Raw genomic sequence first — 22,764 nt, 5'->3', positions numbered from 1 at the left:
AATGCCGCGGGGGATATTTAAATCCCCCGCGGATTTCCCTATTACGGATTCTGAAATTAACATGCCCCTTCCGGAAAAGGGGCCAGTGTAGACGTAGCCATAGACTCAAACTCCAAGGTCAGAAGGGACCATTATGATCACCCAGTCCGACCCCCTGCACAGTGCAGGCCACAGAATCTCACCCACCCCTCCTAGAATAATCCTCTCACCTAGATCTCAGATATTGAAGCCTTCAAATACTTTGAAGGCCCCAAGATGCAGAGAATCCTCCAGCTGTGATCTGTGCCCCATGCTACAGAGGAAGGCGAAAAACCTCCAGGCCTCTGCCAATCTACCCTGGAGGAAAATTCCTTCCCAACCCCAAATATGGCAATCAGCTGAACCCTGAGCATGTGGGCAAGACTCACCAGCCAGACACCCAGAAAGTTCTCTATAGTAACTCCTATCATCCCTCCAGTGACCTATTTCCCACTGATAATGAATGGTCAATTAGTTACCAAGATCATGTTATCTCATCAAACCATCCCCTTCATAAACCCATCTAGTTTAATCTTGAAACCAGATAGATCTTTTGCCCCCACTACTTCCCTTGGAAGGCCGTTCCAGAACCTCACTCCTCTAATGGTTAGAAACCTTCGTCTAATCTCAAGTCTAAACTTCCTACTAGCCAGCTTATATCCATTTGTTCTTGTGTCCACATTGGTATTAAACTTAAATAATTCCTCTCCCTCCCTGGTATTTATCCCTCTAATATATTTAAAGAGTGCAATCATGTCCCCCCTTCGGCCTTCTTTTGGTTAAAGTAAACAAGCCAAGCTCCTTGAGTCTCCTTTCATAAGACAGGTTTTCCATTCCTCGGATCATCCTAGTGGCCCTTCTTTGTACTGGTCCAGTTTGAATTCATCCTTCTTAAACATGGGAGACCAGAATTGCACACAGTATTCCAAATGGGGTCTCACCAATGCCTTGTATAATGGCACTAACACCTCCTTATCCCTACTGGAAATACCTCGCCTAATACATCCCAAGACCATATTAGCCTTTTTCACGGCCATGTCACAATGGTGGCTCATAGTCATCCTATAATCAACCAGGACTCCGAGGTCCTTCTCCTCCTCCGTTACTTCCAACTGATGTGTCCCCAGCTTATAACTAAAATTCTTGTTATTAATCCCTAAATGCAGAACCTTACACTTCTCACTATTAAATTTCATCCTATTGCTATCACTCCAATTTACAAGATCATCCAGATCTTCCTGTATGATATCCCGATCCTTTTCTGAATTGGCAATACCTCCCAACTTTGTGTCATCCGCAAATTTTATCAGGACACTTCCACTTTTGGTGCCAAGGTCAGCGATAAAAAGATTAAATAAAATTGGCCCCAAAACTGATCCCTGAGGAACTCCGCTAGTAACCTTCCTCCAACCTGACAGTTCACCTTTCAATATAACCCGCTGTAGTCTCCCCTTTAACCAGTTGCTTATCCACCTCTCAACTTTCATATTAATCCCTATCTTTTCCAATTTAACCAATAATTCCCCATGTGGTACTGTATCAAATGCCGTACTAAAGTAGAGGTAGATTAGATCCACTGCATTTCCTTTATCTAAAAAATCTGTTACTTTCTCAAAAAAGGAGATCAGGTTGGTTTGGCACGATCTACCTTTTGTAAAACCATGTTGTAATTTGTCCCAATTGCCATTAGGCTCAATGTCCCTAACTACTTTCTCCTTCAAATTTTTTTCCAAGATCTTGCATACTGCAGATGTCAAACTAACAGGCCTATAGTTACCCGGGTCGCTTTTTTTTCCCTTTCTTAAAAATAGGAACTATATTAGCAATTCTCCAGTCAAATGGTACAACCCCTGAGTTTAGAGATTTATTAAAACATTTTGCTAATGGACTTGCAAGTTCATGTGCCAGTTCCTTTAATATTCTTGGATGAAGATTATCTGGGCCCCCCGATTTACTCCCATTAAGCTGTTCAAGTTTGGCTTTTACCTCCGATATGGTAATATTTACCTCCTTATCCTCAGTCCCATTTGTTATGTTACCATTATCCCTAAGCTCTTCATTAGCCTTATTAAAGACTGAAGCAAAGTATTTGTTTAGATATTGGGCCATTCCTAGATTATCCTTAACCTCCACTCCATCCTTAGTAATTAGTGGTCCTACTGCTTTTTTTCCTATTTATATGGCTATAAAACCTTTTACTATTGGTTTTAATTCCCTTTGCAAGGTCCAACTCTACCTGACTTTTAGCCTGTCTCACTGTGTCCCTACATGCTCTAACCTCAATAAGGTAGCTTTCTTTGCTGATCCCTCCCATCTTCCACTCCTTATATGCTTTCTGCTTTTTCTTAATCACCTCTCTGAGATGCTTGCTCATCCAGCTTGGTCTAACACACCTGCCTATACATTTTTTCATCTTTCTTGGGATACTGGCTTCTGATAGCTTCTGCAACTTTAACTTAAAATAATTCCAGGCCTCCTCCACTTTAAGATCCATAATTTCTTTAGTCCAATCAACTTCCCTAACTAATTTCCTTAATTTACTAAAGTTAGCCCTTTTGAAATCAAAAACCCTCATCTCAGATTTATTTTTGTTTATCCTTCCATTTAATTTGAACTGAATTAGCTCATGATCACTCGAGCCAAGGTTGTCCCCTACAACCATTTCATCTATGAGGTCCTCACTACTAACCAACACCAAATCTAAAATAGCATCCCCCCTTGTTGGTTCTGCAACTACTTGATGAAGGAATTCATCAGCTATCACATCTAGGAAAATCTGAGCCCTATTATTATTACTGGCACTAGTTCTCCAGTCTATATCTGGAAAGTTGAAATCTCCCATGATTACGCAGTTTCCATGAGTATTTACTTCATTAAAAACATTAAAGAGGTCTCTATCCATATCTATATTGGATCCTGGTGGTCTATAACACACCCCAAGCACTATCCCAGGGGAGGGTCTGATAGTTTTCTTCCCCAATGTGATTTTTGCCCAAACAGACTCTGTCTTCTCCATTCCATCACTTTTTATTTCTTTACAATCTACCTCATCTTTGATATACAATGCGACTCCACCACCTTTACCCTTATTTCTGTCTTTCCTAAACAGCACATACCCTTCAATACCTGTACTCCAGTCATGCCTAGTATTCCACCATGTTTCTGTTATTCCTATAATATCTGGTTTCACTTCCTGGACCAGTAGCTCTAGTTCCTCCATTTTGTTACCTAGGCTCCTCGCATTGGTGTACAAACATCTTCATTTTTGCAGTTTGGCCTCATTCACATTCTTTACCCAATTTGGCATGGACGTTATACCTCCAATATGACCTATTAGACTAGTATCCACCCTACCCTTCCTCATGTCCATTCTCCTACCCCCAGCTATATCCTCTCTTACTTCGTTTTCCTCCCTCTCAGTGTTAAAATCCGGCGTAGAGATTACCTGGACATCTCCCAACCGTCTCCCCCTTATTCCTAGTTTAAAGCTCTCTTAATCAGTTGAGCCAGCCTCCATCCTAGAAGTCTATTTCCCTCCCTACTTAGGTGAAGTCCATCTCTAGAGAACAGTCCTCTGTCCATAAATGCCTCCCAGTGACCATACATCCCAAAGCCCTCCTTATAGCACCACTGCCTAAGCCATCTATTGATCATCATAATCCTGTCACATCTTTGTTGCCCTTCTCTAGGAACAGGCAGAATCCCACTAAAGATCACCTGAGCCTCAGTTTCCTTAAGCATCCTCCCCAGCCTAGCATAGTCTCCCTTAATTCGTTCCAGCGAGAATCTAGCTGTATCATTTATTCCTACATGAAGGATGATCAATGGATTCCTTCCTGCTCCCTTAATAATCCTCTTCAACCTCAGTTCCACATCCCGATGGCCTTTTCCATGGGGAAGGGGGAACATGCGGGGGCGGGGGAGGAGAGGGTCCTGCCCTGGGAAGGGGAAAGGCTCCATCCTGCCAATGAAACAGGTGGGAGCCTGGTCAGGGGGTGCCAGGCCCTGGACCCAACAAAGCAGCAAATTGGGTAAATCGGGTCAAACCACCTCCCCTACCCCGTCTTACCCCGGGCCTCTAGCCAGCCTGTCTCTGAGCCGCCCTGCTCGCTCTGAGAAGTGAAAGTGAATGCCCTGCGTCTTATGTGCTGTCCTGGGGCGGGACGAGAGGTGTGTCGGGGGGGGGGGGCCGGATGTGGCCCTGCACTGGGGTTGCTGCTTTGGGCACTGGGCAGGAGATGGAGGGACACAGAGAAGCCCAGAGGCCTGGGCCCAGGCTGGCAAGTGGGAGACCAGAGGGTGCAGAGAGAGAAGAGGGGGGATCAGACAGGGAGAGGAAAGCAAGAAGCAGAGACCACCTGGGGGGAGGGGGACATAAAAGGGGAAGAAATCAGACATGGATTGACGAGACCCCTCAGAGATGGCCAGATCTCCCCCTTTCCCTCCCTCTCCCTTTCTCTCTCCTTTCCCAGGTTCCCAGTGCTGAGGGTAGGACGGACCTTTACTCAGGCCAGGGACGCATGCATCCTTCCCACTCTGTCTCCCTCCTCCCTGTGCAGGGGTTCCTGGAGCAAACTCCCTGCCCTGCCCTCTCCCTTATCGCTCTGCCCAGGCCTGCTGGCGTGTCACGTTCTTCTGGGTCACTTCCCATCTTGACCAGTTACCCTCCCCCACTGCCTGCCTATGTCACTCCAGTCCGGCCTCCCCTCTCCCGAGCCTCACCCCACCCTGGCTCTTGTGCCCAGCACCCATCCCTAGCAGGGCTGGGACGTCTCCGCCCGGTGCTGGTTTGTTTCCTGTCTGACAGGTGGAACCTGATAGAGAGCTGGGGGCTAAGGCTTAGTGGCACAAGAGAGGAGGCAGAGCACATCTTGGCTGCCAGCCCAGCCAGCCAACAAGGGCCTCGGAGCGCAACACACCCTGGCCATGCTGCTCCGGTCGGACCTCCTGCTCCTCGGGTGGGGGTGACGGGATCCCGGGGTACAACCTGGAACCGTGGGCTCTCCATGCCCCTTTCTCTCCAGCAGTGCTCACCCAGGGACTGGCCGCTGCAGGAGAACGTCAGAGCCTGACACCTGGGCCTGGTGTAAAGCCTGAACTGGAGGCAGCAAGAGACGCTAGAGCAAAAGTCAGGCCTTGTCACAAGCTGAGGTTTACCTGCCAGCCAGTGTGGGGGACAGGAACTCCTGGGGTTCACAACCCCTCCTGCACCCTTGGGCGTGGGCCGTCTCCAGCCTGACAGGACTGAATCAAGGTGTTTCTCTCCCCACTCACTGCCAGGCAGCTCAGTTTTCAATGCACGGGCTGGATTCCCCCCTCAGCCTGGGACCAATCTCTCCACTTCCAGGTCTCTGGCTTCCAGCCACTCTTCCCTGGGTTGAGTTGAGGCCGGGTGGGGTGGGAGAGAGGCCAAGTGATGGTCACTGTCCTCCTATTATATTCTCTTCCAGTTGCTAGAAAGACCCTGGTGATGGCATGAGGAGGCTCAGACAGTCCCTAGGGGCATGTCTGTAGGAGGGAGTTAATTCAAAATAACAAGGCGAGCGTCCACACAGACAGCCAAGTATTTCATAATTATTTTGAAATAACAGGTTTCTTATTGCAAAATACTAGGCTATAATTCCCAGGGAATAATGTCTAGTTTGAAATTGTAATTTCAAAATGGGGCCGTGGTGATGGTGCAGCTCTGCTCCTTTAGAAACAATGAGGCTGGTGGGGTCATGGACACACTCCCACAGCCGTGCCACACACAGCGCAGGCTCATGCCCGCACTCCCAGGGCAGCATCCACTCCAGGGCAAGCGTGGCCATGTGAAAGGCAGCGAGCCCTTGCCTGAGAACCTGCCAGGAGGAAGGAAGAGGAGGAGGCCCCTGGTAACAGAGGAAGGTGCAGAGAAGAGCGACAAGAATGATTAAAGGTCTAGAGAACATGATCTGTGAAGCCAGGCTTCATGAACTGGGCTTGTTTAGTTTGGAAAAAAGAAGATTAAGGGGGGACATGATAGCGGTTTTCAAATATCTAAAAGGGTGTCACAAGGAGGAAGGAGAAAATTTGTTCCTCTTGGTTTCTGAGGACAGGACAAGGAGTAATGGGCTTAAAGTGCAGCAGGGGAGGTTTAGATTGGACATTAGGAAAAAATTCCTAACTGTCAGGGTGGTCAAATATTGGAATAAATTGCCAAGGGAGGTGGTGGAATCTCCCTCTCTGGAGATATTTAAGAACAGGTTAGATAGACATCTGTCAGGGATGGTGTAGACGGAGCTTGGTCCTGCCTTGAGGGCGGGGGGCTGGACTCGATGACCTCTTGAGGTCCCTTCCAGTCCTATTATTCTATGATTCTATGAACACCCTCCCTGGCACGCAGCATCTGCCACTCACACCCCCTTCCCCAACACCCTCCCTGCCTCTCCTTCAGTGGGCAGGGATAGACGTCGTCTCCTGGTGGGACACCGCCAAAATTTATTTTGTGTGATCTCCGTACCAATAAACATATTTATGAAATTCCATAATATGTTTAGGTTAAAAATACGTTTCCAAAGATTTTAGGCAGAACAGAGGGTTTTGTATCTTAGCCAGATACTGATTTTGGTAGAGGGGTCTCTCCAAACTAATTCATCAAATAGTCAGAAATAAAGAAATGGAAACTCATTTGGTCCAGCTATCTGGAGGCAAAAAGGATGCCTGTTTAAGGTTCCTCTTCAGCAGGAGGGTGAAAGGAGAGCAGGGATGGGTAGATGGGACGGGAAGACTTTGGAAGCGCGTTGTGCTACTGTAGTAACTACAATGTGTGTTTTAGATAAGGGTGCTCTTTTGCAGAATGTATTTAAAAAACTGCATGTCGAAGATGCAAGCATATAAGGCCAAAGCTAAATACTCGGATTGTGCATCTAGAAAATCTATGCAAGGATTTTTTTTAGAGCTGTGATTTTTACAATCCTCAGCCACATGAGGATGAAATATTGAAAACATTTTTTTAAACAGCCGTAGCAACACACAACGGTACTTGTCAGTAAATTCACAAACCGCTTCATTACCACTGAATGGCTCTTTAACAGGGCCAATACGAGGCTAATAGGTCTGGCCAGCGGGAAGGATTTTCACTAGCAAGTTAACAGATCCGCTCCGGGGGGAGACACACCAGGCTGCAACAGCCAGCGGTGGAAGCCGGCAGGAAGGATCAGAATAGGGATAGGAAGAGGAGAGAGAGCGAGCATTAAGACCCAGGGAAGACAATGCCTCCTCTTGCCTCTTATACCCACTGCCTGTGCTGGAGGATGCAGGTAGAAATGGGGAGTGAGAGTCAGAGAGTGGAAGAAGTTAAGGAAAAAGCAGAAAGAGAGACCCCTGCTGGGATAATAGGGCTCTGCATCAGGCCCTTGCCCTGAGAAACTCGGAAGGGTCCCCGTGGAGTACAGACCCTCTTCCACAGACGGGAAGTGGGCTGGGCTCTACCTAAGAGCAGTTTACTGAAAGGAGCGAGGGGCTTTGTGGTAGGGGAGATTAGCACCACAATTTGCCAGGTGCTTTGCCCCCCTTAAGATCAGGCCCCCCATTGTGCACATCTGCATCAGTCTCAAGCCAAAGAGCTCACGGTGCAAACAGATGAAGTTTTATCATCTCTGTTTTGTAGATGGGGAGTCTGAGACATTGGATAGTCCTTTGATTCTGAGTTTCTGGCTTGTCCTTATTTCCCACCACTCTATCACCTTCATTTAGGATGGGCACTGTAACTGACAATTTGCCCCATTTTTCCTTCTCTCCCCCATCTCTTTCTCTGCTGTTTATTTGGAAACTGGACCCCCAGTCATCTGAAGAAGTGGGGTTGTACCCACAAAAGCTCATGATGCCATCTACATTTTTGTTAGTCTCTAAGGTGCTACAAGACTATCCATGATTTTTTAAGTTTCCCCCATAATCTTATGACTGTATGTGCAATGTTGCCACAAATATTTTATCAGAACAATGATGATCAGCAGATTATGAGTTTTCAATGATACCTCAGTCAGCATAGTTTGTACCAAATTAATCAAAGTTTTATGAAAGGGATGCAGATGGTCACAAGGGAGTGACAGTAAATGAGGTCTCACCTGTATTTGGGGTAGACTACATGTCTTTCCAACCTTTGCAAGATGAAAAAATATCAGAGAGAGAGAGAGAAGGAGAAGAAGAAGGAAGAGGTGAATTTTGACCAAAACATCCCTCTGAAGATGACTAAAGGTGACCAGTCAGGATCGGCAATGAACAACATTGAATAAAAACTGATAATTGAAGAGCAAATATTGCTTAAATTAAGAAATAAAACAGTTTCAAATGCCAGTTACTCAACATTAATAATTATTAATTATTATGAATTATTCTAATACTAGGTGTTATAAAAAAGCAATAGTAACTGAACTCAGAAAACTTAATGGTTGATTATAGGAAAGCAATCGCTGAAGACAAAGAAAGTCAATAATGGGATTCAGCGAGCCAATAATCGGAGTCAGAAAAAGAAGTAATTAAAAGCAGGAAACTAGTCATTGAAATCACAAAGCCAGTTGCTGAAACACAAAGACCAGTGAAAGAAATTAACAAATTAGCGAATTAATTATTAATGTCAGACCAAAAGTACAAAATCCACAAATCTTAGTCCTCAGGGCAGATAATTAGTAAGTGAAGTAAGATATTGGGAATCAAAGTTCAATAACCAGCAATTAAAAAAAGTATTTGTAGTAAGCCAGACATTCCCAGTCCCTGAGAATTCCTAGTAGCGGTCTTTCAACAAAACTTCAAACCCAGATTTCAAAGAGAAACTGCAGAACTGAATCCACATGTGAACCAGACACCGTTGATCAGATTGGACATGGATTCTGAGTTTCTGGTTTGTTTTTATTCCCCAAGAATCTTATAACTGTACGTGCAATGTTGCCACACATCTTTTACCAGGACAATAGTGATCAGCAAATTATGAGTTTTCACTGATCCCTCAGAAGGCATAGGTGGTACCAAATTCATCAGAGGTTTACAGAAGGGGTGAACATAGTGGTACAACTAGGGGTGATGGTCAATGAGGTCTCACCTGTATTTGGGGCAGATTCCACGTCTCTGGGAATGGCTGGGCCAGAATGCATTTCTGATGCATGGGTGTTAGCACTGCTAGCAATACTGCTACCCACTTCGTGTCCCGGACACTACTGCCAAACAAACATCTGCTTGTGATGGGGCCTGACTTATCTCGTGCTGCCTTTGGGTCAGGCCTCAGGACATACACCAGGGACTGGCTGCTGCAGGAGAACATCAGAGCCCGAAACCTGGCCCTTGGGAGAGCTCAGTCAGGGACAGCCCAAACTAAAGAGAGAAAGGGGCATGGAGAGCCCACAGTTCCAGGTGGGACCCCGGGATCCCATCACCCCCACCCGAGGAGCAGGAGGTACGACCGGAGCAGCACAGCCAGGGTATGTGGTGCTCTGAGGCCCTTGTTGGCTGGCTGGGCTGGCAACCAGGACGTGCGCTGTCTCCCCTCTAAACCTCAGCCCCCAGCTGGCTTTTGGGTTCCACCTGTGTCAGACAGGACACAAAGCCAGCACCGAGCGGAGACGTCACAGCCCTGCTAGGGATGCTGGCCACAAGAGCGGGAGGAGGCCGGACTGGAAGCCCAAGAGCTGGCAGTGGGGGAAGAGGGGTGCTAAGATGGAAAATTACTTAGAAGAAGGTGACACGTCCCAACAGGCCAGGGCATAAGAACATGAGAACGGCCATACCGGGTCAGAACAAAGGTCCATCTAGCTCAGTGTCCTGCCTGCCAACAGTGGCCAGCGCCAGGTGCCCCAGAGGGGGTGGACCAACCAGGGAATGATCCAGCGATCTCTCTCCTGAGGAAGAGGTGTGGTGTGTTTGGGATAGATGCGAAAGTAGCCACTAGACACCCAGGAGAAACTGGCTCTCTAAGTTTATTACACATAGAATAGTAGCGGAAAGCAATGGCGAGTTACAGAAATCCGTTCCAACCCACGGGAGAGGTACATAGGCAATAGGGTAACACCTACACCCAGGGCAATCCATTGGATACTTCACTTCAAGGATATACACAGACATGACCTCAGTTCTGTAACTCACACACCGCTCCATTGTTTGCAACTTACAGCTGTCGGACAGAAGGCCGCGGCCTCTTTCCTTCCCTGCGCACAGAGGCGGCCACAAAGCATTTGCCGGTAGGAACAGGCACCAACTTCTTTCTTGCAGCGAGTAAGGAAGTGAGGACCCAGGCCCGGGCGAAGAGTTTGCAGGGCTCAAGGCTGTGATTGGCCAAGCCACGCGGCTCCCAGTTAGGGCAGCGAGTGGGCAGCTGGGTGGGCAGGAGTCTGGCAGCGCAAGGCCCAAGACATCCGCCTCACTTGCCTTGCCCAAAGGCCAGGCCTGTGAGGGCCCCTTACCCCGTCCCTTCCACCGATGCTGGGTTCTACGCTTATATTTATCCCCAACTTGGTCATTCTAATTGTCTCTACCGGTCGATGACGTATTGCGTAAGGCAGCTATTATGCCCGTTTTGGGGGGTACAGCCGGTTACTCAGGTTGTTGCAAAAACTACGGGTGTGATTAACAGTGTTATGGCTGGATCTGGGATTTTTGCTGATCAGAAACAGAAGTACTAGGACCAGGTATCTAAAAGGGTGTCACAAGGAGGAGGGAGAAAAATTGTTCTTCCTGGCCTCTGAGGATAGAACAAGAAGCAATGGGATTAAACTGCAGCAAGGGAGGTTTAGGTTGGACATTAGGAAAAAGTTCCTAACTGTCAGGGTGGTCAAACACTGGAATAAATTGCCCAGGGAGGTTGTGGAATCCCCATCTCTGGAGATATTTAAGAGCAGGTTAGATAAATGTCTCTCAGGGATGGTCTAGATGGTATTTGGTCCTGCCGTGAGGGCAGGGGACTGGATTTGATGACCTCTCAAGGTCCCTTCCAGTCCTAGTATTCTATGAAGGTCGTTTGTCACGTGTTCTTGACGTGGGCTCGCTGTCCCAGGCTTAACCTGCATGATGGTGCAAAACATTCCTGCCTCTCAAAGCTCCCCCCAGCCTTGCCTGCGTGCTACGTGCACCAGACTTGAGACAGGCCTGGGTTTGCTTGTTAGAGATCCGCACTGTGGTCAAGGAACGGCCGACCAGGCTCCCCTACACGACATAGATCGGGCTGCCTGAGGGGACTGTTTGGGACTCCATTTAAGGCTGTTACTATAGCTGAGACGCTCACACTTAATACTGGGCTAGTGAAATGTAAGTCTGGGGCTCACAGCCCCTGTGGGGTTGTGTCCCGGTTCTCACTACTCCTGTCCTCGCTCGGACCGTAACATGAGTCAACTTAGATGAGTTCAGACTCCCTCTTTCCTGCCCTTATGATCATACAGTTGCTGCGATCCTCCCTCCTCCCAGCTGATGGAACTATTTCTAGAGACTTTTTGTCACCAAAAAACCTGAGTTTTCATCACAAAACACATTTCTGTGTGTGGGAAAAGTGTTGTTTTTGATGTGCTTTTCTGGTGGGAAAATGTAGGTGTCATTGGGAGACTAACCTGAACAAGTTGGAAGGGCATTTAGAGATCTTCTAACCTCTGTGGAGGCAGGAAAAGGGAATAAGGGAATTTGTGTGCAGCCACCTTGGTCTTGTTAACAAGAGAGCAAGAGTCAGGCTAAGTCTGTGGCCTGACAAGGCGAGATCTGTAATTAGACGCTGCCTTCGCCTCTCGCCTCCATACGGAGATAAGGGTAGAACGCTGACTCTGGCAGGGACCTTGAGAAAAGGAGCATTTGGGTGGAACTAAATAACTGTTAACCATTGCTGTTTGGAAAGGGAAGGAGACTAATTGGTATTGTTATTATATTTAATAGACAGTATAGAAACTGCTTCAGAATTGCTTGTATTCGAAGATCTGCTTCGGGGTGGAGGGGGGGGGGGGCTTCCCCCCTGTCCGAACCAGTTTTTCCCTTGCTGCAGCTCGTAATAAAACTGCCTCTGGCTGCTTGTTGCTCACAAACTCAGAGTGAGGACAATGTTTTCTTCCACACCTCCCTCCCCGCTTTGCATCAAATCGGTGGGGAAATGAGGGGAACAGTCCTCCCCAATTATCCCTTTGACCCAAATGTTTCCAGGGGAGGAGAAAACGTTAAGAACAACAACTGCCGCCAAATGCGGAACGTGGGAATCCATTGTTCTCACGCTTGTTGAAAATGAAAACCAATCAAACTTGCTGATCCCGCTGTAAACCGATCCACCTCGGTGTTCTGTGGTTATCTAGTTACCGGTTGGGCTTTTTCTATCTAATCTAATCTAATCTAATCTAATCTAATCTAATCTAATCTAATCTAATCTAATCCCACATACCCATCTATCTATCTATCAGTATATTTATTTGGTTATTGATTATCTAGATTCCATGAGAATCCCTTTGCCCGCAGGGATCCCCGGTGCTCAGGGCTGGGACAGGGCCTTTTCTGGGATGGGTTTGATGTTTCCTTTCTCCTATGTCTCCCCTGCAGGAGGTGCTGCTGATACAAACACCCTGCCCCGCCCTCCCCTGACCCCTGTGCCAGGGGGTGTTGGTGTCTGTTTATTTCTAAGAAATCTTGTCCGCCAGCCAGGCCCCCACCTTGCAGCCCACGTCCGCCCCTGCCAGGCCAAGGCCCCCTTTCGCAGCCAGACCTACCCCTACTCCGCCCCCGATACCCAGGCCCACCACTCCTAGGACAGCACCCCCTACGCACTGGCCTATCTTCACGTTCTTCTTCCACCGTTCATGGCGCTCTTCGTAGGCAGACATGAACCTCACTATTTGCCTGTCTAGATCCTTCTCCAGCTCCTCCAGGGCAGCCTGTCTCTGGGGGGTCCGGCCCTGCAGCTGCCTCCAGCGGCGCCCCAGCAGCTCCCGGCGCTTCCTCTCCAGGCGCTGCTGCATCTCCGCGGGCTCCACGTCCCTGCAGCGGCTCATGCTCTGGAGGTTAGGGTATACCCAGCGGGCGGGGGGGGGGGGGGGGGGGGAATCAGCCATTAGGGATGGGCAGTAGCGCTACCCAGCCACAGGGGGCGCTACCTCCCCACACCTGCAGCCCCCCAGCCCCGCCCGAGCCCTTCTGCACTCACCTGTGCATGCAAATAATCTTCATAATCCCTCCTCGCGGCTTTTATGATTTCTCTGTTTTTCTTCTCCTGCCTCATTTCGGCCATTGACTCAGCCATCTGGGGGGGGAGAAGGGGGCAGGGTGGGAAGGGGGATGGGACCGTCTCTGAGTTAGGCCCCCCTCCCCCACCCATCACCTTCCCCACGTTTCTATAGGACCCTGATCCCTGCTGTCACCTGCCCACTGGCCCACAACTCCCCCCATCCCCCGAGAGTGGAGACAGCCACCCCATAGCCAGGCTCTCTGCCCAGCACCCCCTCATCTCTCGGGGGGGGGGGGAAGCCCCAATCAGGATGTTCGGGGAGCTGCTGTGGTGCCCACTCCTGGCTTAGTGCCAGCAGGCAACGGCAGGAGGACCTGGGGTTGGGGTGCATAGAAACCAGCCCCCCAGAACCCAGGCTTAGAAGACACAGAGGGGTGAGGGGTGACTCGGTACCTTCTTGGGGGAGGAGAAGTCGTAGCTTCTGGCCTTCAAGTCCTGGGAGAATTCCTGTGGGGCACAATGTCTGATGGCACTGAGGGGGCAGCTCAGCCAGTTCCTTGGTGAGCCCCTCACCCTGCCCCCCATCCCACAGCATCCCCTGCTGGGCCCCCACCTACTCCCTGCAGCACAGCGCCCCCTGCTGGGCCCCCGCCCCGCTCCCTGCAGCACAGAGCCCCCTGCTGGGCTCCCGCCCCGCTCCCTGCAGCACAGCACCCCCTGCTGGGACCCTGCCCCGCTCCCTGCAGCACAGCGCCCCCTGCTGGACCCCCGCCCCCTGCAGCACAGCGCCCCCTGCTGGGCCCCCACCCTGCTCCCTGCAGCATAGCGCCCCCTGCTGGGCCCCCACACTGCTCCCTGCAGCACAGGGCCCCCGGCTGGGCCCCGCCCGCTCCCTGCAGCACAGCGCCCCCTGCAGCATTGTGCCCCAGGCTGAGTTGCCCACCTGCCTCCTTGCAGGCTCTTTTGCTGTCTGCCAACATTAACACTAATGCCTCTCCCCCCTTGAGCAGGGCTCACTCTCCCACCTGGATCCTGGCAGCCAGCTGGGCCCCATTCAGCTCCTGCCCGGCTCGGTCCCTCCAGATTTGCGACCCTGAGGCGCGCGCCACGCCGGTGATATACTGGCACAGGTGCTGCCGGAAACCCTCCTCCATGTCTGCAGGGGAAAGGGACCCAGGCGTCCGGGGCGGGGCACAGTTAAGGAGGGACGTGGGAGCTGTTTTTTTGACACAGGAGCTAGATGGCATCTCGGGGCAGGAATTGCTTGAGACTCCTCCCCCACCCTGCGGGGGGGGGGGGGTAATGTGGGATCCATGGGGCAGAGAAGCTGCATTGGGGGGCAGTCAGTTGTTTCCATGGCCGGGGGGGGGGGGGGCCTTGAAGGCCAGAAAGGGGGAACCAACAGCTTCCCTTGGGATCCTTCCCTCCTGAGGTCCCCATCCCCTCCTATATCAATACCATAACCCAGGGAGCACCCCGCTGTAGTGGACAGGGCAGTCTGGGATCAGCCGTGGGGTGAGCTGGGCCCTGGGATTTCACAGTGGGGACAGGGTGGGGTGGAAGCAGAGGTGGAGGCGATGCAGAAGAGGAGATAGGGCAGGGTGGGAGCCATGCAGGAGGGGAGCTGGGGGCAGGGATGGGGAGATGCAGGAGGGAAGTGGGGCAGGGTGGGGGCAGTGGAGGAGGGGAGCTGAGGGCAGGTTGGGGAGATGCAGGAGGGAAGTGGGGCTGGGTGGGGGCAGTGGAGGAGGGGAGCTGGGGGCGGGGTGAGGAGATGCAGGAGGGAAGTGGGGCAGGGTGGGGGCAGTGGAGAAGGGGAGATGGAGGCAGGGGAAGCACCCTGAGATAAGTGGGAAGAAGATGGGGGCTGAGTTACCGCCTGCTCTCCCTGCCCCACGCCTGGTGAACCCGGTGCCGGGGTGGGGCAGGAGGAAGCACCGGGTGCTGCTCGACTTCAGGGCTCCCAAGACCAGGGGCTGCTCCGCAAAACACTTTGGGTCCTGTAGGCGTCAAAGCGACATTTGTGACCATCAGCGAGAAGTCAGCCCCCCATGGGACGGTTCAGCCCCGCCCCCACACCGGCATCAGCTGTTGCCACGCACAGCCGGACCCTGAGAATTACCTGGGTGATCTCTGTGAGGTACTCCTGCCCCCCGGCCGCGCCGCAGGCCTCCGAGAGCTGCCAGTCCCGCACCAACAGGTCCAGGCGCTGCAGGAGAGAGCCCGGGGAGGGGTCAGGCTGGGGCTGGGGCTGGGGCACAGGAAGGGGGGCAGAGATGGAGGCTGCCTTGAGCCAGGCCACCAGCACCCAGGCCCTGGACAGGAGGTGGGCGTGGAGGGCCAATGGGGCAGGGTCTGGCTGTTTGCTCTGGGTTTGTCCAGCGCCTGGCACAAGGGGCCTGGTCTAACACAGGGGATGTCGGGGACTCTGGGAACGGAGGGGGGGCCGGTAAGGATCAGGTGGGGTGATGGGAAACGTGGACTCACCTGGATCTCAGCCAGATCGCAGGTCGCGCCAATCTCCTTCGCCACCTGGATGAACATCTGGGATGGAGAGAGGGGAGGAAAGTTTCCGTGGAGAACAGAACATCCCCCCGCAGCGGGGGACCAAGACTGGCCCCAAATAAACCAGAGACCTAACGACTCAGCATCTGGACAGTGCGACGGGCAAACTGACCCCGAGGAGAGAACTGCTGAGGTGAGCGAGTGAACAGCTGGGAACCCCAAGTCCATGCGCCGTCCCCACCCCGCAGCTGTGAGAAATGCTGGTTTCGGGAGGGGGGCGTCTCTCTGGGCAGCCCCTTGCTCCACCTGCCTCAGCTCTGGGTCCCAGAGTCTCCTGGCAGCTGAGCCGACGGGCGCCTACCAAACCAGAGCGGGGTTGCAGGGCTGGGTTAAGAAAGGGCCAGGAGAGGCGCCGTCCAGAGCTCGAGTCCAGCTCTTCCTGGGGCGCTCACGGAGCCTCCTGCAGACCAAAAGCCTCGTCCCCCTCCCCGATCTGTCTCTGTTCAGACTCGCTGCACCGGGAGCTCGGCCCGGGGCAGATCCCTGGGGCTTTCTGACCACCGATGACAGCCCCAAAGCCTCTAGACCGCAAGCCCTGTCCAGCCCTCACACCACCCGGACTCCTGGGTCCCCCAGCTGGGGCCTGGCCGGCAGGGCAGCGTCAGGCGCGCTGGGAATCCCCTGCCCCACCCACCTCCAGGTAATCGGCCTCCATCCGCGTAAACTGGCCGGAAATGTTAAAGATCTAAAAAATAATCCAAAGAAAAAGTTGAGTGTTCCCTCCCTGGCTGAGCGCTCCCTCCCATGTGCCGTTCCCTGCAGCACAGCGCCCCCTGCTGGGCCCCTGCCCCCTCCCTGCAGCACAGCGCCCCCGCCCTGCTCCCTGCAGCACAGCGCCCCCTGCTGGGCCCCCACTCCACTCCCTGCAGCACAGTGCCCCCTGCTGGGCCCCCCCTGCTCCCTGCAGCACAGCACCCCCTGCTGGGACCCAGCCCTGCTCCCTGCAGCACAGCGCCCCCTGCTGGGCACTGACCAACTCCCTGCAGCACAGTGCCCCCTGCTGGGCCCCTGACCCCTCCCTGCAGCACAGCGCCCCTTGCTGGGCCCCACCCCGCTCCCTGCAGCACAGCGCCCCCTTCTGGGCACCAACCCGCTCCCTGCAGCACAGCGCCCCCTGCTGGGCCCCCCCTGCTCCCTGCAGCACAGCACCCCCTGCTGGGCACTGACCAACTCCCTGCAGCACAGTGCCCCCTGCTGGGCCCCTGCCCCCTCCCTGCAGCACAGCGTCCCCTGCTGGGCCCCACCCCGCTCCCTGCAGCACAGCGCCCCCTTCTGGGCACCAACCCGCTCCCTGCAGCACAGCGCCCCCTGCTGGGTCCTGCCCCGCTCCCTGCAGCACAGTGCCCTCTGCTGGGCCCCCGCCCTGCTCCCTGCAGCACAGCGCCCCCTGCTGGGTCCTGCCCCACTCCCTGCAGCACAGCGCCCCCACCCAGTAGGAGCTGAGCAAGATGCTGAACACGGAGAGCTTGATGCTGGTCTCCATGTCACGCTGCAGGTCCAGGCAGCCCTCGGTGTCCACCAGGAACACGGCCACCTGCGGGGACAGACACACGGACACATCCACCCGCCACTGAGAGAGGTGCGTCATGCTGCCCACTCTGGCTCACTTGATGCCCAGCTCCATGGGGCCTGGCCTAAGAGCACTGTCTGGGGATGGGCCCTGGGGGACCAGGAGCAGGTTGTGGGCACTTCTCGCCCCATGTGTCCATCAGACATCCCAAGGTTGGGGCACCACCCCTCAGGCCTTCCCATTCCTCTCTCCCACTAGTCCCCCATCCTCCTGTCCCCCGCCCACCCACAGGACCCTTCCTCCAAGCTCCCCCAATTCCCTTTCCCCTTCCACTCCTGCTCCAGTCCCCCTCCAGCCCTCTGTCCTCCCCTGCTCCATAGGATTCCCCCTTCCCCTCACTTCCCTCCCCTTCCCCAGTTGTCGTAGCCCCATCCCACTGGCCGCTCCCTACCCACTTACCTGCCTCTCCTCGGCCTGGACCCAGAAGGGCTGGCTCCAGATCCACACCCCCTTGGTCACACTCGCTGTCCCAGAGTGACACTCAAACTCTCCCAGGCATGCACCGCCTCCGCTCATCCACGAGCTGCCTTTGGCCTGCTGGAAGGAGCAAGAATGGGGGTTGGATCTGACGTTCTTAGGGGGCAGGGAGTGGGAGCTGGGAAGGGGGAGGGGCCAAGGGAGATGTGGGTGGGGCATGGCTGAAGGGTGGGGCTCCACCCGTTTTGGCCTCGGCCTGGTGCAAGGGGAGGGTCCTGCCTGGGGAGGTGGGGGCAGTGTAGCTTGAGGACCACGGGGCAGGGCCATGATTGTGGCGCAGGGGGCGGAGCTATTTCTGCAGTGCAGGGGGCGGAGCTATTGCTGCGGTGCTGGGGGCGGAGCTATTGCTGCGGTAGAGGGGGCGGGTCTCTGGCTGGGGAGGGCGGAGCCATTACTGCACATTCCATCCCCACTCACCGGGCTGTGGAGCCGGTGCAGGAGGCAGTTCAGCAGGAAGGATTTGCCCCGGCGCTGCTCCCCGATGATGGACACCAGGCAGACGGGGGCGCCCCCCACCCCACCCTGCTCCAGGCAGCGGCTCAGGGCCTCCTCGTCCAGGATCAGGTCCCCTTCCTTGTCCAGACGGACCAGCTGCACCGGGCGCCCCGGCTCCGGCTCAGCCCCCGGCTCCTGCTGCAGGGACAGAGACTGGATCCCTCTCACTGAGCCACCAAGGCCCCAGTCCCCCACATCAGAGCCAGCGCCCCCTAGAGTAGAAGGGCCCCACGTCCCATTCTCCACCCATAGTTCCAGCCTGTCCCTGCCCTGGGGCCAGCAGGAGCCCGGCCCCTTCTGGCCCTTTGGTCTGTCCGGTCGAACAGGCTTTTTCGCGGCCTGCGGGGGCTCGGCCATTTTCCCCACCAGGCCTCTCAGCCTCCTATCCGGGATCATCCTGTCCCTGGCGCAGGGCCGGCGGCACTCGGGGCACCGGCGTCCCTGGGCCGAGACCCCGCGCCAGTGAGTGACAAGGCAGCTGCGGCAGAACTTGTGGCCGCACTCGATGGAGACGGGGTCCTTCAAATGGTCCCAGCAGATGGAGCAGGTGACGTCCTCCCGGAATTGCTCCATCCTTCCAGCCAGTGAGTGGGGAGAACCGACCGGCTGAGGACCAGACGGGTTCGGCTGGAGGGCGGCTGATTCTAGTCCAGCTGGACCCCTTCTGGCAGCAGCAGGCTGGAGGGGAGAGAGAGAGAACAGGGGAATATTTCAGAGGACAAGCTGTGTGACTCGGTTTACCTGCCCACTGCGTGATCCAGACCCCTGGATAGAACCAGAGGGAGAAGCTGGGTTCCCAGAAGCCATTGCAGAGCCTGGGAGAGGGCTAAGGCGGAGCTCCTGGGTAGAACAGGCCGAAGAACTAATCCCGGTTAATCCCTGTGTGGACGAGAGCAGGACTCTTAGAAACAGCCCCCTCGATGGAGAATCCCTCACACTGCCGGGCACGTGGCTCCCACGGTCGCTCCCCTCCCGGGCAAGCCCTGCCCTCGTGTCCAGCCTCCATGTCCAGCCACGGGTCACCTGAGAACTTCCCAGCTCGCCGGAGGAGCCCGGGAGGAAATACTTGTTCCCTGGGGGGTTACGTCTAGACGGGGCTGGAGTCACCCCGGGGGGCCGCGTTGGTCGCTCAGTCACTGGCGCCCCCGGACTCCCTCACTCCGGGCCCCGTTTTCTAAACTCTGGCTCATCCTCTGGCTCCTCCAGTCCCCTCCCCAACCGATCCCCCCTCCCTGAATCGAGGGCTCCAGAAAGCTGTGGTCGCACCAGGGCCAGATCCCGAGGTGCGACGACTCCCTGCTCCGACTCGTGATTCCCCTTTGTGCATCCTCCGCCCTTTGGCCACAGGGTCACCGATTACCCGCCCCGCCCTGTCGGAGTCCCAGCGTCCCTGGACAGAGTCCCTGCGCCCGTGAGCCTGCCAGCGCGCCCTGTGGCTGGATCATGGCGCCTGTTGTTGGCTGGGGCCCCGCCTGCCTGGGGTGGAGGGTGAAATTGGACTTTTCTCTGCTACCGACGGCCTGTCCGGCGCCATGTGCTGGGTCATCTCCAGCTGCCTCTTGCCTGGAAGGTGCACGAACCTCTGAGGGGTCCGGTCTGGTCGGACTCGCTACCGAGCCACACGGGGCTGCTGGAGCCTGGGCCGGGGAACCCCCCCCCCCAGTCTTACGAAAGGCCACACCCAGGGCACAGCAAGGAAATCGCTTCCGTCCATCATGCAGCGAGCTGGGTGCTGATTGGCCGAGCTTGCCGCCCACTCAGAGGAAAGCAAATTCACACGCCCACCCCATAGAGAAAACTGGGGAAACTGAGGCACAGAGACTGGAAAGAACATGCCCTGACCTAGCTCCACTGCTCTGGTCCTGCAACTCCAAAACCTCCCGTTTCTGCTGGAGACTCCCCGTTTCCCACCCTGGGATCCCGCGCAGCCGCCAACGCGCCCCGAAGGGGACCAGCTCTACTGTCAAACCAGCAGGGGGTCTCCTGGCACAGCACCAGCAGCAGAGCAGCTGCCCGGTTCGCAGGACACTTGGGTGTTGCTGGCCCGGCCGTTGGAAGCAGGGGAGTGCTGGGCGGCATAAATCAGAGCCGAGCGCTCCCAGTGCCAGTATGCACTGGGGGAAGGGAGCTAGAACGGGGGCTCCGAAGACAGCAAGCGAGTCTATCGGATCGCTCTTCCAGAGGGTGTGGGCATCTGGGGGGTCAGTTCCACCCGGGGTCGCTGCCCTGGGTCGGCGTCCGCCTGTAAATGCTGGTCCTGGCTAAGCCACGACAAGCCCCGTCCTGGGGGTGCCCCAGAGCCAAAGCCCTGCCTGGCTCTCGGTGATTTAACCGTATTTCCAGTGACACTCTCGTGAGCCGGAGCAGGGCAGCGCTGGGGCAGATGAGCTGCTCCCTGTGTGTGTGTCTGCCGGAGGGGGTGCGACCTGCCCCGGCCGCCCCGGCAGCGCATCCCCCCTGGCTAGGAATCTGCACCCACAGACCCCAGCTGAGCGCTCCCCGGTGTCTGGCCAGGCCTAGCACTGCTGGGGCAGGGAGAGCGACGCGGGGGGCACAACCAGGCTCCCCCAAATGGTGGGAAACGGACTGGAGAGGACGGTCTTTTCCACGGGGAAGGGGGAACAGGCAGGGGGGAGGGTCCTGCCCTGGGAGGGGAAAGGCTCCATCCTGCTAGTGAAACAGGGGAGGGAGCAGGGGGTGCCAGGACTTGAGCGGCCGGGCCAGGGGGTGCCAGGCCCTGGCACAAACAAGGCAGTGAACTGGGTAGATTGGGTCAAGCCACCTCCCATGCCCCGTCTTACCCCGGCCCTCCAGTCCGTCCGTCTCAGCACTGGCCTCTCTCGCTCTGAGAAACGAAACTTAACTCCTTGGCTCACGTCTGTGCTGCTCTGGGGGGGGAGAAGAGGGGGGCGGAGGGGGCGATGCAGCCCTGCTCTCACATTGCTACTGCCAGGCAGTGGGCGGGCAGGCTGGAGGGACACAGAGGCCCTGGCCAGGCTGGCAAGGCGAGTCCGAGACCAGGAAGTGTCGAGAAGGAGAAGAGGTGCAGAGGGGGAGAGGGTGGGAGCTACGTAAAGGTGGAACGAATCAGGCAGCCTGGGGAAATCAGGGGCTTCCCAGGGGGTGCAAAGATGGTCAGATCCCCCCAATCTATCGATCTTCCACAAACATTTCTTGCACAAGAGCGTGCCCACACCTCAAAAGTGCATCGCAAAGCAATGCTCTTTGGCACAAGTGTCCACACTCACAAGAAAGCTGGGATTGCTTCACAGAATGGCCACCAGGGCACCTGTGCTTTTTTCCACGGGCGCTTTTCACGCAACACCCCCATTGCCCGTCTACACACACCTTTTTGCACCACAGCTCTTGTGCAAAAAGGGAGTGATTCTTTGTAGAAAGGGGAATACCTGCCCCGCAAAACCTCCTCTCTTCGGCCGATTCACCGTCAACGGACTTGCACAAAAGTGCGCTCGAGGGGTGGACACGCCGCGGGTTTTTGCGCAGAAATGGCCGGTTTGGCGCAACCCCCCTGTAGTGTAGACGTAGCCTCAGAGGGGAGGGAAATGCCTCAGGTGCTGTGTCTCCTGGGGTGACCGGCCTTCTCGCTGTTCTTCACAGCTGGGCCCCCCGCGAGCCTAGTGCATCCAACACTTCCCGCGCCTCCTCCCCGCCCCGCAAGAGCCGCCCGCCCAGACACGCCTGCGAAGACCTGGAGCGGGACACACCGCATGCCTGCAGCCTTACAGCGGTGCCTTGAGTGGGAGGCGCAGGGGTGGGACACGGACTTGCAGGAGCCCCGGGCTGACCGGGCGCCGTGCTACACCCTCTGCCAGCAGCTATCCCGGCAGCAGGGGAGCATGTGAGCGACACACCCCACCCGGTCGGTGCCATGGAGTGCTCCAGCAGCCACCCCCCCAACACCTGCTCCTTCCCAAGTCCCCTTACCCCAACACCTGCTCCTTCCCAAGTCCCCCTACCCCCACACCTGCTCCTTCCCAAGTCCCCCTACCCCAACACCTGCTCCTTCCCAAGTCCCCCTACCCCAACACCTGCTCCTTCCCAAGTTCCCCTACCCCCACACCTGCTCCTTCCCAAGTCCCCCTACCCCCACACCTGCTCCTTCCCAAGTCCCCTTACCCCAACACCTGCTTCTTCCCAAGTCCCCCTACCCCCACACCTGCTCCTTCCCAAGTCCCCCTACCCCCAACACCTGCTCCTTCCCAAGTCCCCTTACCCCAACACCTGCTTCTTCCCAAGTCCCCCTACCCCCACACCTGCTCCTTCCCAAGTCCCCCTACCCCCAACACCTGCTCCTTCCCAAGTCCCCTTACCCCAACACCTGCTCCTTCCCAAGTCCCCCTACCCCCACACCTGCTCCTTCCCAAGTCCCCCTACCCCAACACCTGCTCCTTCCCAAGTCCCCCTACCCCCACACCTGCTCCTTCCCAAGTCCCCCTACCCCACACCTGCTCCTTCCCAAGTCCCCCTACCCCCAACACCTGCT

The 22,764-nt window shown here is 55.3% G+C and overlaps 2 protein-coding genes across 4 annotated transcripts in view; both read right to left on the bottom strand.

The window, feature by feature from the left end:
• The window catches only part of LOC112544696 (uncharacterized), a 53,956-nt gene that overhangs the window by 14,522 nt on the left and 16,670 nt on the right, over window positions 1-22,764 (bottom strand). The gene's annotated exons all lie outside the window — the stretch shown is intronic.
• Window positions 12,316-21,220, bottom strand: LOC142829289 (RING finger protein 112-like). Of its 3 annotated transcripts, none has more exons than XM_075928656.1 (12): window positions 21,062-21,220; window positions 18,183-18,938; window positions 17,688-17,822; window positions 17,148-17,252; window positions 16,353-16,403; window positions 15,641-15,697; window positions 15,276-15,392; window positions 15,030-15,153; window positions 14,179-14,309; window positions 13,607-13,660; window positions 13,133-13,228; window positions 12,316-12,983 (listed from the first exon to the last, which is right to left on the bottom strand). In XM_075928656.1, exons 2-12 carry the CDS (start codon window positions 18,831-18,833, stop codon window positions 12,609-12,611), a joined length of 1,896 nt encoding a protein of 631 aa, XP_075784771.1. In that variant the 5' UTR covers window positions 18,834-18,938; window positions 21,062-21,220; the 3' UTR covers window positions 12,316-12,608. The 3 variants fall into 3 exon arrangements, with proteins under 3 accessions (XP_075784771.1, XP_075784770.1, XP_075784772.1); XM_075928655.1 differs by having other exon boundaries at window positions 17,688-17,825; window positions 21,062-21,212; XM_075928657.1 differs by having other exon boundaries at window positions 15,276-15,362; window positions 17,688-17,825; window positions 21,062-21,212.

This window comes from Pelodiscus sinensis, chromosome 4 (assembly GCF_049634645.1).
Source record: "Pelodiscus sinensis isolate JC-2024 chromosome 4, ASM4963464v1, whole genome shotgun sequence".
Lineage (NCBI taxonomy): Eukaryota > Metazoa > Chordata > Testudines > Trionychidae > Pelodiscus > Pelodiscus sinensis.
The sequence above is the reverse complement of the archived record's forward strand: the minus strand, read 5'-3'. Positions and strand labels throughout refer to the sequence as shown.

Coding starts and splice junctions, on each gene's coding strand:
- LOC142829289 (XM_075928655.1), bottom strand. CDS start 18,833: ATGGAGCAATTCCGGGAGGACGTCACCTGCTCCATCTGCTGGGACCAT. Junction 17,826..18,182: donor TGCACCGGCTCCACAGCCCG/GTGAGTGGGGAT, acceptor TGCTCCTTCCAG/CAGGCCAAAGGCAGCTCGTG. Junction 13,661..14,178: donor AGCTGGCTGCCAGGATCCAG/GTGGGAGAGTGA, acceptor TGTGCCCCACAG/GAATTCTCCCAGGACTTGAA.